The following is a 17,159-nucleotide window of genomic DNA, read 5'->3' as shown; positions in this document are numbered from 1 at the left end:
TTGCCGCTATTTATGCTGCTCCCTCTCCGCTTTCTATTGTTATGCTGAACTTTGAACTTGGGGCAGTAACCTACTTTCTACCTGGTATATGTGACAAAGTCTGTCAAAGAATATCTGTGGGCAGTTATTCTACAGTTGGAATGTGCTGTTCGGCGGGTATTCCAAGCTACAGATCTCTTTTTCTTTTTAAAAGAAAAATCTGAGAAAAAAATTAGATAAAATACTTTAGAGAATATCCTTTTGAACGAATTTAGCTGAAAGTGTCCAGTTTTGCTGTGTGATCTATATGAGGACTTCCAATCCCCCCCCCCCCCTCCAGTGAAACAATGTCGGATCCAGAGAGAGAGAGCGCAACATATTATAAATGGTTACAAAGTTTCAGGATTGAACTGCTTTCACATTTGAGTGTATTAACACTGTGAATTCTCTGGTCCTCGGATATTTCTGTTCAAGTACAGTGTCAAGCATTTTTATATATATAAATGAAAGCTGTGAAATATTTTTAATATTAATAGGCACAGCTTGCACTTTCGGATTATAACACCTATTCCTTACAAAAATATTAAAATATTATATATTTTTGCGTAGCTAACACAATCCTCAATTCTTCCAGAAACAGTGGGGTGATGGGAGGGAAATAATGTATTTCTATGCTGAGATAATAAATCCCTTCAATGAAGGATTAAATAACTCGATCCTGTGAGAGATAATCACAGATGCTAAAGAAAGTTTATTAAAAGGCTTTCTCTCTTCTGTTTTTTTTTAACTGAACATTGTTAGGGGCTCAGTTTCAACGGTATTTTAGGCAATAATCATTGTAGATGACCTGTTATGCTGATCGTCCCGCAAGGGAACTTCGCCAACTACGCCACCTACGGGTAGCCAAACACTTTTAATGGGAGTTTACCATAAAATATTTTATCTATCCTTTCATTAGCCTCTGAAAAGATTTCTCTTTTCGTGAGGATTGCAAAAGGTAGCAGCTTCGATACAGAATGTGATCCTCGGGTTGATAGGCCTATCTCGCTGGCTGAAGAAGCCCGATAACAACACAACACCACAATGAAGACTACTTGACCTGTTAGTTCCTGCGTGCGACGAACGCGACTGCGCGAAAACTGATACAGACGGCTCTGCTCCGCGAGAGAAGGAAACAGATGTGTCGCGGGACAAGTGAGAGAGAGAGGAGGCACGAGAGGAGAGCTTACTGTAGTTCAACAGTACGACGTCTGGAAGGAGCTTCAAGAATTCCATTCCAACCCAAAACGGAGTACCCAAAGAAAATCGGAAAAGGTTTTATCCATCATCTCCCTAACACCACAGCTGGAATGTAGGGCACTTTTTATTTATCCAACGAAGTTAGAAAAGTATCCAAGAAGAGATGGCAGAGACACACTGCAAGAACTACAGCATCCCTACTTTTAATGCATCCCACTATAATTACAGCAACGACATGAATGCATTCCGGACATTGTACGCTGAGGATTACGTCAAGATTGTTTTCTACGTGGTCATAATAGTGGCGGCTCTCATTGGAAACACCACTGTGATTCTAACAGTGGCCCTCAATCGCTCCATGAGGACGACCATCAACTTTTACGTGGTCAATCTGGCTATCGCAGACATGATGATTTGTCTCTGCTGCATGTGGGTTCATCTTCTCTACAACATCACAAACTACTACATTCTTGGAGCCTTCATGTGCAAGATTAATGCCTTTTTACAAAGTAAGTGAGTCCGATTTCTTATTACTCTTTATTGTAGAGGTTCGCATATTGATCAATTCCGTAAACATATGCTGCATTTTGGTGAAGTATGGATGCTGCGCAGTTTAACAAACTTTACATATTTGCAATCAAGAATATTTTCTTATTTCAAATCGGAAAACGTTAGTTATGCCTAAAATCTCATTTTAAGCAGATTTTCCTCCTTGCTAGTAGTTGGCAATTTTAGTTGTAAATAAACAAATTTTACAGTTTGAAATGGAACTTTGTATTTACTATGGATATTGTTTAAATGAGATCTGAAACTGTTGATTAAGCACTTCTCTGTAATCCTGAAGTATATTTTGAGGAAAAAAACTATGCACGATATATTGTCATTATTCTCTAACGACCTTCATTAATCAGTAACTGTAAAGGAAGGAAACAGCACCCGTGTCTGATAAGAGAGGCAATAGCTTAGCACACAAATTGGGTAGTCTTACTAACCGACAGCTTCCTGTAAGACTTAAGCCTTAATCACATTTGTACACGATCCCACTGACTCAAAGAAGACAGATCATTAACATCACAAAAGGAAAGGCCAAATGCGTGAGCCAATTTGAGGGAATTGATTTCTTCCCAGTCTGGGAGTGTAGGGGCTTATTTAGAACGTAATCAATGATTGCATTTAAAACGAAGTGGGTGGAAAGGCAAGTAGTACAGGGCAATACTTCGAGCAAGGATAGTACTGAAAGAGGCAAAGATTTTGTGTATGCCCTATGAAGATGACACCCGCCAATTTATTTTGATAGTTTACAACGCACCAACGGTTGATTTACTTCGCTGTCTCGCATTCAGAACGCGAATGACAAAGTTGGCGCAATGAATACAACCACGCGCTGCTCCGCAGTTCGGCTGTCTTAAAGATCGAGCTGACAAAAACTTCGTTCACTTTTATCATCAGACAGGTTGGCTGCCCGAATAAATACCTTTATTTGTTGCGATACGGTCTATAGTTTTCATTGCAAGAGCGAACTTCCATGGCTTTATAACCCCCAGTACTGTCCTAAAGGTTTAGTGTACGTCAGGGAATAGCTGATCCAATCGTGAGCATGAGGAAACTGTCAAAACCCTTCTATACGACTTGAAATCTATTCGGAGCTAAGCTTTCAATAGTGGCATACCCGCCGCTGGGTGGGCGGAATCACACCGAACAAATTCCACACTCGTGAAAATAAGGGACGCACTGGAAATAAAATAATTCGAAGTTTGTGGAAGAGGTCACAAAATTTAAACATCCTTTCTAAAAATCCTCTCGCATTGAGGATTATTACCTGTTGTAGATGCCGGTCTCCTTATAGGACACACAAGATGTTTGAGATTTTATTGATGAAAGCGGTTCTTCAAGATTATTTACTTTAGGAGTACATAGAATCAAAATGTATCAAAAGTAAAATTAAAAATAAAATCTTCCGCTACATTAGAATTATTAATACATATTTGGTTAAACATTACTTTTTATTTTCTTAAACGTCTTGCTATTAAATTCTAGCCTAAGATTCTTTTGTGTTGTTCTAGTATTAGGTCGCATTTTCTAAGCTCACAAGTTCAATTTGAGCTAGCAGATCAACCGGTTTTCTGGGGGGTATTTGTAACCAAATAGGTGTTTTGTTTTTTTTTTTAGTTCGATATTATAAACTGCAGCGTAGGAAATTTTAAAAAATTCTTCAATCTATTAAAATTAGTATTGTGTGCTAAAAATACTACAATATTTTTAGCACATCTGACGATTTTTAGCACATCATAGAGTGAGAATGGCTTGATTGTAGAATAGTGACGTTCCTCCTCCCCTCCATTTATTTCTGGATGTGAATACAGAGCTATGGCTACTTGGAGTCGTAGCGGCAATGTAATGCTCACTAGGTTGTAGCCAAGTCTCGGTGAGGCAAAGCATATCAAACTTTTCGATAAAAAAATTTTGTCCATGGTTTAAATTTTATTCCTTAAACTTCGGATGTTCTGATACAGTAGTGTGCCCATGGGGGTCAAAGGGATTCTTTTAATTGTCCGGACTCTCGTCGATTGGTTCTCTCGATTACGGGCTGTTCCCTTTAATGTGATCCTGGTAGTAAGCATATCAGTTTGGTGGATTATGTTTTGAGGTAGTCTTTCCAGAGGTGGTCCCCTACAGGGAGACAACTCGGGTTGGAAAGTATCAGGTGAGCGTGTACTGAAGCATCTACCATTTAGCTGGATTTATCGCTGCTGTGGCTATAGGCGACTCAGCTGTCTTTGATTCTGGGGGGGTCCTTGCGTTTCCCAGCGTGTCATTATGGGGTGTTGCTCTCCTGTATGATTGTTTCAATTGGCCATATAGATGGACTTTTGACGTTGTGATACTGGCGTCGCATTCGAGCTTGAAAGAGGCATAGCTCAGGTGTTTGGCTGGGAGTTGTTCCACTGCGACGTAAAGTTGCCACTCATCTCTCAAGGCTGTCGCGATTTGATCAGCCGTGATCTGAGAGGAACGTCGAAAGACGTATATGCTGCTTTTCGCCTTTTCTCGTAGTGCTTATTGCTTGGAGCTGTGAAGTGGTGGATGTTCCTATTACATAAGATCGGCTTGCTCTTCGTCTGGGTGGGGAGCTGAGGCCCTGCGGTTTGGGCAGGTGGTATATTCCGTTTGGGCTGATCAATGGATGAGTTATTGGGCGGCTGCAATTGCGTAGCATCTTTCTGAACTGCATGAGTATGCTGCATGCGTGGTGTTTTGGTTAGATTCGATTGACTAGACTTAAGCTGAGTTTCAATGGGGATTTCCTTTCCTTCTAACTGGCGATCTGTATGATCGGAAAGGTTTGAAGAGGAACCTTGAATGCTGCTCGGGTGCACGTTTATATTTTGACCATTCATTAGGTATGTGCGTTGAGGAATGAAGTTTAAGACATTCAGGACAGCTGTTGCTGCTCTGAGAGGGATGGGAGGTGGTGCATAGTGTGCATAGTGCAAGGGTCAGGCGCCACCTGTGATTTCTCACATCTGCGCCATATGTACACTGTGAAGAAATACAGAACTACTGTAAATGCCAGAAAAGTGTTGTCTGTTGTATATGACATATTGCGTTAGGTTCTGTTGGGTGTCCTGGCATATGGCCGCGGGGCCCCTGGTGGAAGCTCACGTTGCCCGCACACACCGCTAGGAGGTAGCCAGGCTGCCCTTTATTCTCTGGCTGGTCTCCGCCAGGGTTAAAAACCAAGTTAAAAAAAAAAAAAAAAAAAAAAAAAGAAAAAGAAGAGAAGGCCTGGGGAACAAGAGGAAGGAGGTCTGAATATGAGGAACAAGCTAAAGTGGACAGATAGAGAAGGCAGTCCACCCGAGTAAGGAGAAATAGGGGATGGGTAGAGGGATCAAAAGTCACAGGGGCAGGAGCCACTGTGCGAGTGCCAAAGGCCAAGCACTCTCTGAGAGTCAGCTTTTCAAGGAGTGCCAACCATGATGCCAGCATAGTATTTTAACCTTCAGTCTTACTCTTTTATCAGTTGTGAAAATGCTATCCGACCCCAGTTTGTGTCTGCACTTGAAGGTCGTTGTTCTGAGCAGCTGTAAGTTCAGCAAACTTTGCCCGTCTGATGGTAAAGACAGCTTGTGCGTAACTTGTTAAAGCTTTGTACGTTGTTTCATTCTGAAGCAGGTATGTTTCATGGTTAAGAGGGTTATCCTGGATTTCAGTAAAAAATTTGAGCCTACAATCATCGTAAGCAGGGCAGCACAATTCCTTCATTTTCTTTTCAATGTAGTTTGGATCAAAGATGCTTTAAAGATGTCGAGTATCGCATGTATTTGGGCTGGCTGCTCCGCGTCTTTTTCTTCCGATAGCTGTGGATGCCCGGCGTTTATGGTAGCATGAGGGTTCATCGCCATCTCGGTTTGCGACTCGATACATCTTCGACTGGGAGTCATGTGTGCAGACGTTTGCGTTGTTGCATCCTTGATATCTCGTAATCTTGTCGTCGAAACTATTTTTCCGTTAGTGGCATTCATTTGAGGCTGGCTGATGCACCTCTCCCTTTGTACTATTTTTATCGGGTGTATCTTGAGGGATAGTACATGGGGATTTTCGGCGAGTTATTTGGGGTACATGTGAGGGGGTGGAGGCTCAGTCAAGTGGGTCTTCCGCATCTCAGAGGCGTTAACGTGGCAGAAAAACAATAGGGCAAGAGCAAAAAAAAAAAAAAAATACTAAGTCGTACTCTAAGGAATGTAAGGAAAAATAGGGTATCTAGTGTGCAGCAAATAACACCTGAATTCAACCAAGCCCAGGGAATTGAAGAAATTGAGTACTGTAAGTTGACTCCCTATTCGGAAGCCACTTGTTTCAGAGAAAAACGAAAAAATCCACTTTCACTGGTGCTCAGAACGTCGTGATTGAACAGTGGAACAATGGAAGAAGCTCATATGGTCAGAAGAATCCCGATAAACTTTGTTTTGAACTGATGGTAGGTAGAGTGGAGAGAACTTCACGAAGCGATGGATCCTGCTTGCGTTGTTAAGCCAACCCTAGAATATGAAGCTGGTATCATGTTACGGGAATGTTTTGTTGGCATGGACTGGTTCCGTTGATATCGGTGGAAGGTCGAATGTCATCTAGGTAGTACCTAAATTTTGTATCAGATCAACTGCACCCTTCAGTGTTACACTTTTATCCCGAAGGCGATGGCCAGTTTATGGATGCCAATGCAACAAATCATCGTGCCAGAATCGTGCAAGAATGGTTGAGAGAACACGACACGGATTTTCATCATGTACCCTGGCCCCCACATTCATCTGATCTCAGTCCTGTTGAGAATGCGTGGGATATGGTGGAGAGAAAGCTATTCGGCAACGAAGTCCTCTTCCCTTCAAGTTTTTCGAAGCTACGCGATATTTTGCTGGATACAATTAGACCAAAACGTACTAAAACACTTTATAGTATCCGTGCCGCGCCGCGCCGCACAATTGCTGTTATTCGAAACGCGGCCCGATTCGATACTGAATAAAGGTGCATATATTTTTGCCCATTGTGTGTGTGTTTGTATTTTTCTCTGTAATTCTGCCCAAATGTACGGAGAGCGGTGAACTGAAACTAAAGCATTAGTTTTGGTTTCGGTTCATCGCATTCATTGCTGAATCAGACTGGATCACTGAGGAACCAAGTGGACGCCGCAGACCGAAAGGAGACTACTGACTCGCCAGGGATTCAAGTGTACACTAAGTTGCCAGATGATACGGGCCTAATTGTCTGCGGTGGCCAACTGTGGACTGCTCTGTTTCAAAAGGATGAATGTTTATTATGAAACTCCATTGTAAGAGTTTTTTTTTTTTTTTTTCGTTTGCAGTAAAGATACAGGATCCATGGTAACCCATTCACCATCTCTAGATCTATATTACATGCAAACATGAATATGAAACCATGGAAACTCAAAATTCTGGAAAAAAACTTCATCACTCTTGCCAAACTACTGATTAAAATGATAGATTCCCCCAGCGTGCAAGAAATCATCTCAGCATCAGGTATACATCCTAGAGAGCAACATAATCGACGTTATAGGTCGACTTTTACCAACCTTGACAATAACATGTTTCCAGCAAATATTATTGAACATTTCAACCATCTGCAAATTGACCCCAACAAATTATTGGATGACAAGAAATAGGAAGAATATCCTGGAAGACTTGCATCGAAGCCTTTGCCTAAAGTGAATCCTGTCACTCAATCTACCAGTCCATAACATGTCATCTATGGACCCATACGTTCAGGAACTCCTGTACTTGAAGACTTTGGCTGTCTTTTTAATAGAGTGAATTCATACTGCAAACTTAATTTTCCTGTGTATAGATGTTCAAACCTAAGTTATCTCCCTCATGTTAATATATATATTTAAACTATACCAACTTCAGTCAAGTGCATTGTCAAACACTTCTAAATATGTTTTTATAATTCTATGTACACCCTTCTAGCCAACCAGCTGTACAGGGGGGTGAAATCAAATTTAATAAACTGAATAATAATAATAGGTGAACCCGAATCAGAATATATCTGCTTGAAGCGAAAACCGATGATGTAAGAAATAAGTTACAGGCAAGTTTTAAAGGGAATATACAGAGAATTATATTACAGTGTTATTATTCATGTGAGATCTAAAGACACTAACTGACAATTTGGTGAATGAATAAGGATTGAAAAAATACCATCAGTTCGGCCAGAATGTAATTTATATGTAGTTCTGTCCACACAAAACAGGAAAGATTACATGACGAAAATCTTACAGATTAATTCAAGAATTGAAGAATTCTGAAAGGCTTTTTGGGAAAAATCTTTTCTCACCATGCCACAGTTAGTAGAAGAGACTTGTTTAATAAAGATGAAATACATTTGAACAGAAGAAATGTAAAAACTCAACTCTGGCTAATGCCACGGAGCAGGCTTTAAAGATACAGGGAAACCGTTAATTGGGATGTTACGGAAGTCACCGGAAAAATTCAAGTTACTGAAAGGAACTGAAGTTATACCCGCCCTTCCAATTAGAGAACTTGTGTACAACTTCAAATTAATATATTCAAGTAAAAGGTAATGAAAGAGATTCACAGATTAAAAGCAGACCCAGACCACAAGAAAAAACTCGCTTAAACACTTATAAGCGATGTATCAGAGCAATAAAAAATAATGAAGTAAAAGAATTTTCCTAGGTATACAGTAATGGCACGAATTTTGAAAACAAAACGAACGAATTTGGGCATCGGATCACGTAAGTCATACTGTATGGATAATTATAATATGGTGCCATCTAGGCATAAGGGACGAAGACTTTCATTAGGATGAATATACTGTAGTGGGTACAGAGGGATAAGAAGGAGGGGGAGTCATCTTCTAATCAACAGATGCCTGCAAGCGACCAGACTCTTCCCAGAGAAGAACAAGTTTATATCACTTCACACTGGATATGTGCAGTGTAAGTTAGAACAATGTCATCAAACGAGCAGGGTTCAAGTTAATTTAGGTGGTAAAAATAGGAGCCGATTCAGAAAGGAGAGAATTACTTCAAACAACAATCGACCTATTGATTGGAGGTACTACTTGTATGCTATCAGATACGAATGCATTATGGAATGTATTTAACGTTTATCCCGAAAGCCACTAACGCATTCACTCCAGCGGAGACGTATCAAAAAAGAACGATATCAGAATTAGCATTAGCAAAGGCACGTGATGCAAGAGAGCATGTTTATATAGCATCAGCCAAAAAAAAAAAAAAACCCTTTATTTCACCCATCCAATCGCTCCGCACGTTTGTCAAGTTCAGCCTTGAATCTATTTAAGCTATCAACTTCTACAACGACAGATGGAAGTTTATTCCAGCAATCAACCACCCGCTGGCTAAAGAAAAACTTCCGCAGATCTATCCTACAACCGTATTTCCTCAATTTGAATTTATGCCCTCTCAGGCGATTATTCTGAGCAAGAGGAAGAATCCCTTTAAGCATTGAGCATACTCAAACCATTCAAGGATTTATACACCTCAATCAGATCACCTCGCAGGTGCCTAGTCTCCAGACACTGTAATTTGCAAAACCTAAGCCTTTCTTCGTAAGAGCAACCCTTTGTTCCATTCACTAATTTTGTTGTCCTTCTCTGTACTCGTTCCAACAGCTCTACATCCTTCTCCAACTGAGGCCTCCAGACCTGTATACAGTACTCAAGGTGTGGCCTGACCACTGCCTTATACAAGGGGATAATCACCTCCTTATCCCTGTTAGAAAAATTCCTATATATCATTGACAAGACACCATGAGCTACTCTTGCAGACCGTCTACACTGCTTAGAAAACTTCATATCTGCCTGCACAATTAACCCCAGGTCCTTTTAATTCTCTACCACTGTCAGTGTGGTACCACAGAGTTGATACGTTACTCTGGGATTACTGCTTCCCATATGTAGTACTTTACATTTGTCAATGTTAAACTTCATTTGTCAATGTTAAACTTCATTTGCACCTCTCAGCCCATCTGCTCAACTTTTCTAGATCCTGTTGCAGCAGGGTACTGTCATTAGTATCATTAACAATCCTGCCAACCTTCGTATCGTCTGCAAACTTGGTCATTAAGCCTGATATACCATCATCAATATCATTTATAAATACAAAAAACAACAATGGACCCAACACTGAAACCTGAGGGTCTCCACTAATAACATTAGTCCACGAAGAGCAGTGTCCATTGATTACCACTCTCTGTCTTCTCCCACTCAATCATCCCTTTATCTATAGCAACAATTTGCCTCCAATGCCACACTGCTCCAATTTGTGCGGCAGTCTTCCACGTGCAACAGTATCAAAGGCCTTTCTAAGATCCAAATACATGATATCAAAATTATTCTTTGCATCCAGTTCCTTTGTGACTACATAATAGTATCCTAGAAAGTATCCTAATACTATGATGTCTCCTACATCAGAGTATCCTAGCATCATAGAATGGACGAGAAGAGAGGCAGAATATTTAAGGACAATAAATAAAAACATGGGAGAGTTAAACCTACCAAGAGACACTGATTCATAAGATGATTATAAGCATATTTGTAACATAAATATCGATCGGATACGGCAGGTTAGAGTTGAATACGAGAAATCCATGGCAAATAAAGCTAAGAAATAGGAAAATGAATTTCCTAGGATTAGAATAGAAAATAGAAGAGAGGAAATCAAATAGGGCCCTTACAAGAAACCATGAGTGATTGGACAACTCAAACAAAGTGGCAGATGAGTGATATTTGTGACTTTTTACGATTGAAATCGCGCTCGACCCAGGAAGCAGAATCAGAAACGTATCAGTGACAACTATCCTTTGAACAGTTGCCACTAATAACGTTTCTGCGAATTTTAATTACCAAAATTTGACTGTCTGTTTAAACTCGAGAAGCATAACTCTGAGTTTAAAACTAATGTGTCATAAATTAGTTTTAAATTAGTTATCAAAAATATCATTTTAGTAATATTTGAATTTTTGAGTTATTATGAATTTAACAATATTATTATTATAACAATAAAATGAGAATATAATTAATGTTATGCAATTATTGTTGGATTTTCATATTTTTTAATAAATATTAAAAAAAAATAAACTGTAAATGTAACCGTTAATAACAAAAATTTAATTCTATTTCGAAAAATGCGTAATTAGTAGTAAGCGAGAGGTCTTCAACGGTTCACTCGCTAAAATCCATACAACCTGTGACCTTCAGCATTTTATCTGTTTTAGCTCCCTAATTAAAAAAAAAAAAAAAAAAAAAAAGAGGTTGGACTCCAATGCAGCAACGTTTTCTTCGATATATAAAGAAACTAAACACCGGTGAGTAATACTTTCGTCGTCGGCAAGATCACTATAGACAATGACGGAAGTGGGTATCGCACCATTACACTTCCATCACCGTATTTAACTCGTTGAGCCACAACATTGCGTGGTATTTTTCTTGAAATAAGCAAACTATTGTGCACTTCATTTTCATGCACTACTCTAAAACACTTGTATATCATTAGAGAGGCGATGTTTTATTTATCATGTGATTTTCGTATGGTATCATAATACTTTTGACAACATATTGTATGTAAAATTCCAATTAAAGAGACTAAACAATCATAAGAGAAAGGGCCAACAAGTCTGTATCTTGCATCAATGTTTCATATTTCACACTCGAAAAAGGGAAAGATTTCTTCACACATAAAGTTTCTATGAAATACGTGCTGTAGGTAGAGTCAAATCATGGGAAGAGGCTAATGTGAAATTTCAATCATCTTTAAACACCTTAGAAAAACTACAGCTGGAGTACAGTGCAATCTTCAAAGGGTGTCCCATAAATCAATGCAACAAACAGAAGGGAATGACTTTAGCCAGGTGGATCATTAAGAAGTCTATTACTGATTCCCACCGAGTTCAGGTGCCATCGCACAATGCGCAGATTATCAATTATTGGCTCGGCATTCGGAAACGGAAATTAATACCTCCTATATCCCCTTTAATCGGAATTGAGCAGTACTGCCCTCTGCTGGCTGCCCAGACTCAATAATGAATGGCTAGAACAGTTTGTTAACCGCTATCCTCTACTCGCAAAGCTATGGAGAATTTTAGATGAGATCGATCGAAAAGATTTGTAGTGAACTGGATGCTCACGCGATCGCACACTGAAATCCTCATGGATTTTTGTAGTGATGCAGTAAGCTGAAGTTTTTATAGGATTTTCACAAGCGTGGCTAAGTTAGTTGCTCTCAGGAGAGAGCTGTATGTTTTTTTTTTTTCTCTCTCCCAGAGAAACTGTCGGTTTCCCGAATGAAAAACCGGCCGAAGAATACACCCAATTACAGACAGAAAATTAAAAACATAAATTCATGCAGAAAAGTATCTGGACTTCTAGGCAAAAGTGCCTGAAGTCCAGGTACTTTCGAAGATGATTCATTTCAGTCCAATTTATATACTCGAACAGCATGTTCCATGAGCAACTAATCCATACTATCGTGCAAAAAATACACTTCATGAAAATCGATCAGAATATTGCAATGATTTTGCGGAACTAACCAAAAACATCACATGACTCTCTTGGTAAACGACAGCGGGCATGTAAATTGCTGCTTCTTATATGGAGCAATATTCCCTTTACTGATTCATCAACAGATATATATCAACTCCAACAGGAAATTCAGGTGTGCAGAGGTCGAAATAAGATCAAGTATTTACTGAATATTGTGCCCAACCAACATGTTGTTTTAGGGATTTGGGCGAGTCACCGCCTAAAACCATACTGTGTCGTTGTGTATTATGTACACACAAGCGCGCGCGCGCCCGTGTGTGTGTGTGTGTGTGTGTGTGTGTGTGTGTGTGTGTGTGTGTGTGTGTGTGTGTGTGTGTGTGTGTGTGTGTGTGTTCACGGCCAGATTTGAATCTTGTACAGGCTCAAAAACACGAAATAACTGAAGACGATAAACCACCACTTCCTCTTGTCTCTCTTATCTGAGCTGGGCTAACTGTAGCTTCGATCGAAGGGTCCTCCAGTCATATACGGGAATTGAACCTAGACCTCTTCAAATGAGTGACAAGAAGCAAAAGAACTAAATTGTCGTGGCAGACATCACTAGGATGACATGTACATTAATACAGATGAAAGCAACGTGCAGTGCTAGCCGGGCGCAAGGTCACCCAACTATGACTGCAGAAGGACAAATTGCAGTAAAGTCTCCGGATAGACCGTCTCTTTTTTCAATATCAGATACACTCGCACATTCGACTGTGGCAAGTCTAATCAAGGCCAGAGCCATTAAGCATTCGAAAATACACTCAATCATTACCACTTGACAAACAACCTCGTTTCGCTACAAATCTTCCAGCTTATGTTCATTTACTCCTCGTGTCCTTCTCGGGTCAGTAACCACTCGTCTAATGGTTCAGAGTTGCTAATCCCAATCAATCAATTTTAAACAGTGTATTTATTCCATAGCTTCACGCAAAATTTGCTTCATCTATCTTCCTTGATTGCCTTCTGGGTTCTGCACATTTCAACGGTTTTTGTAACGGACCACATATATTTTCTGGTGTGTGTGTGTGTGTGTGTGTGTGTGTGTGCGTGGGCGCGCTTGCGATTCTGCTACATTGATTAATCACTGTCCACTTGGATTGTACTGTCTTAACTGCGCCCGCGTGGGTAGCACAGTTGGAAGAATGGCCATCCTCCCTACACCGGGTGGGAAAGACCTGAGTTCGTGATAACGTGAGGAATTTTTATGGGCCTTTTTTCGCAACGTGGCTGAGTTAGTCGGTCTCAGGCGAGGGTACCATGGTTTTCCCTTCCGGAAACTCGGTTTTTCATCCAGCAAACAGAAAATCGATCTCAGAACACACGCAATATGGTCTTAGTCGCTGATGCTCCTAAAACCCTAAAACAACAACAATATCCTAACTGATGATTCGGTTTGTGATGTGAGCTATGTACATATTTTCGATATTTTCATTTGGCCCATCTCGTTTGGAATCTCTACAGTTATGATAATATCGAAGTGTTGGAAGTTCGCTTTGGACGTGTCGGAACGGAGATACGCTGGCTCCACATACTTACATTACAAGGGCACTTATTATCATAATTATAGCTTTCAAAATGAGATGAGCCAAATGGATTTCTTGACACATATGCACAGTTCACATCACAAAACCGAAATCCGAAAATACAAAATCTAACTTAAATACGAAATACGAGCCATGGAATAACCAAGACCCTGAAATATCCAAGATTAAGTTAGAAGACAGACACATTAAATGGCAGATTCCCTCCGTTTCTTCCTTGGAATTCTCCGCTATCTATCAGGTATCTTAATCAAGGTAACTACTATTGATTAATTAATTGATTAACACAGTAACTATTAATGATTAATTAATTGATTAACAAGGTAACTACTATTAATTAATTGATTAACAAGGTAACTACTATTAATTAATTGATTAACAAGGTAACTACTATTAATTAATTGATTAATTATTCCATTTTCGTCACTCATTCCATGTTTGTAACTACTACCGATTTCTCGGTGGTCTTCGAAGAGTAGTTCATTTCGTGCCGCTCCACGCTTAATTATTTTTTCTTATTTTATTCTCTTTCCTTTTGTTCATTATGAACCGGTGCTTTGATTTTGTCTTTTAATTTTGGTTCTGCTGTTATAATTCTGAAGCACGTTTTTAAATCAATATCGAATAGGCTCCGCCTTTTTCTACTTCCCCAGTTTCATCGTTCTCTTCCTTTTCAATATTTTCACAAGAATTTGTTAGCAGATATTAGAGGTGAGTTACTCACATTAAGGAAGTCTTACTATTAATTTTCTTTACGACAGTAACAGTAATTAGAAGCCTTCTGACTGTAATTCTAAAGACAGTGCTAAACACTTGTGAAATGCTGGTACAACGTGAGAAATCCTTTGAAAAGAATGGAAGTTACCTTAAACTTAATAAAAAAAAAAATAATAAAAAAATTAAAATAAAAAGAAAAAGAAAACCTTAAGGTCACAGACCGTCCATATTGGAAAATGCCTGCGTTCAAATCTGGTCAAGACGAAGAATTAATGGCTTTTTTCACAAGTGACCGAGTTAGTCGGTTCGATCAAGAGTTGCATCGGCCCCCACAAAGAACACCAGAGGTTTTCAGTTAGCAAAACAGGCAAAGCAACCAATTAATGTACAGGCAATTTACAAACAATACAAACACTGACGCCTCATAGCTTTAATTTCTCTAGGGAAAAACAAACCAAAAATAACCTCATCATGAACAACACTTCGCTTTCTAAACCACAATACATATTTAATGGCGATAAATTCATTTATCAAGTTCAACTTTCTTTTTCTGCATAGTTTCATTTTATCACTCTGTTAATCGAAATGTCTGTTATACAACAAATTTTATTATTTAGGGTGGTGTTACTATTTTATATTTCTTTATTTTAATTTCATCTTTATATTAAGCTTTACAATTTAGATTTTATTTGTTATTCTGTATTTACCGTCTTCATGAATTGCCTTTGTCTCTTTCATACATTTTATGTTGGATTTAATTCCTGTTTAGTATGATAATAAATAAATGGATAAAGATTTATAATCGCATCTCTCTTGAAGTCTAGGACTATTATAAAATGTTATCAACCTTAATTAAATAAAAAAATAAATAAATAAATTTTATTTTTATACTCCGGAATGTCTACGTAAGATCAAAGGGGCTCACAAGAGAGAGAGAGAGAGAGAGAGAGAGAGAGAGAGAGAGAGAGAGAGAGAGAGAATACAAAAACATTATATTTAGTAGTCATCATAGCGATACCCTCGCGCTTGACTAAGGAGGCCATAAACTTATTTGCAAAATTTACAGAAAGTTTGATCCCTACTCATCCTTAAGGTTCATGAATCAAGTACACAAGCTTTTTCTCTGAAACACTGCCAACATTTTTCGAAATTTTTAACGGTGTTTCATACCATTCAGATGAAATTTTTGAAGCCCGATTTCTTATTTCTTTTCCATTGCTGAATGAATTTTTATCCATGGTTTATAGAAGGCGAAACGAATAACAAACCCAAAACACTTCGGTGCAGTTAAATTACCGAAACTTTGAGTGACAAAACAGACCAAACTTCGGCTACGAAATGGATGAGTTCATGAGTTGAAAGAAATAATTCAACTGAATGTATAAATATAGTGCAGCCGCATCAGAAACTGAATATTTTATTTTATTAAGTTATACATTCAACTGAATGTATAACTTAATAAAATAACCAATTTGAAAAAAAGAGAAAGAACAAGAACAACAGGAAACAAAAACGGAGAAGTCGGCATTTAACACGTAAGGCGCAAGACACAATAGGAAAAAGCATGAATTTTTCTGCACGAAGTGTAAACAAGAATTTAAAATAGGAGCATATGCGGTGTATGCAAGCATATTTTTAAATATAGTAATTCTTTATCCTCTCGTATAAGATTCGACAAGTTGGCAATTCCGATGATATTGCTCACTTAAACTCTCTCTTTCTCTCAACTACACACCACACACGTTCCCTTTCTGCTGAATGTCTTCTCTGTAGGTATTTCCATAGGAACTTCTCTTCCGAAATGACATCTGTAGTTTCGTCTCCCTCGTCCAAACCACTCGGAACACGTGCTTCAACTAGTCAACATCCATTCCCAATTCAACTCCAAACTCATGAATATTTCTATTCTTTGAAAGGGCCTTCTTTCGCATGTATTTCTTGAAAATAACAATCAATAGAAATTCCAGCCTAACGTGAGCAAATATCCTCTCAACGTCTATCCCGTACACGGTATTAAACTAGGTTCAATAATATTTCACGTTTAGATCGCCATCAAAAATGAAATATGAGTTTCATATTTCATTTAGTTCTAATCCTCTGGAACTAAAGGAAAACAAAAAGAACTTTGAACCTGCCATATAATAATAAACAGAAGAAGAAGAAGAAGAAGTCTATTTAATGTTCTGGTATAGAATAAATGAACAAAAAGAGTACTTAACGCCGTACACCTTGATTAGCGATTATCAATCCTAAATATTCAGGGGTCAGTTTTGTTCGCTATCTCTCTTTGTACGAAACTAATTTATAGTAGTGGGCGGTTCCTTTCCAATAATAAAACCCTTAAGATTTTTCGTGTCTAAAAATCGCATCAAATGCTCACAGACGATTCAAAGCCGATGCAAGGAAAAGGGAGAAAGACAAAAAAAAAATAAAATAAAATAAAAAACCCCTCTTAACTATTTACGTAGTCTGAAAGGTAGTCACAAAAATTTCGCGCTTTAGCAGCTGCGAGAAAGACGTGGAATCAGTTATTTTTTGAAGCAGATTGTATCTTTTATGTTAACCTATTGATACAGATACTCTCAGATGATCTATATACGT

At 38.7% G+C, this 17,159-nt stretch overlaps 1 protein-coding gene across 2 annotated transcripts in view; it reads left to right on the top strand.

Moving 5' to 3' along the window:
• Positions 1–1,145: 1,145 nt before the first annotated feature.
• LOC150083766 (QRFP-like peptide receptor) overlaps positions 1,146–17,159 on the top strand; it is a 292,940-nt gene continuing 276,926 nt past the window's right edge. For both annotated transcript variants that reach the window (XM_090378209.1, XM_090378210.1), the window contains exon 1: positions 1,146–1,727. In XM_090378209.1, coding sequence (XP_090234335.1) covers positions 1,382–1,727 — 346 coding nt within the window. In that variant the 5' untranslated portion in view covers positions 1,146–1,381. The remainder of the gene's footprint in view (positions 1,728–17,159) is intronic.

Source organism: Mastigoproctus giganteus, chromosome 7, assembly GCF_048544385.1.
Source record: "Mastigoproctus giganteus isolate SK-2022 chromosome 7, ASM4854438v1, whole genome shotgun sequence".
In the NCBI taxonomy this organism is placed as follows: Eukaryota; Metazoa; Arthropoda; class Arachnida; order Uropygi; family Thelyphonidae; genus Mastigoproctus; species Mastigoproctus giganteus.
The sequence above is the reverse complement of the archived record's forward strand: the minus strand, read 5'-3'. Positions and strand labels throughout refer to the sequence as shown.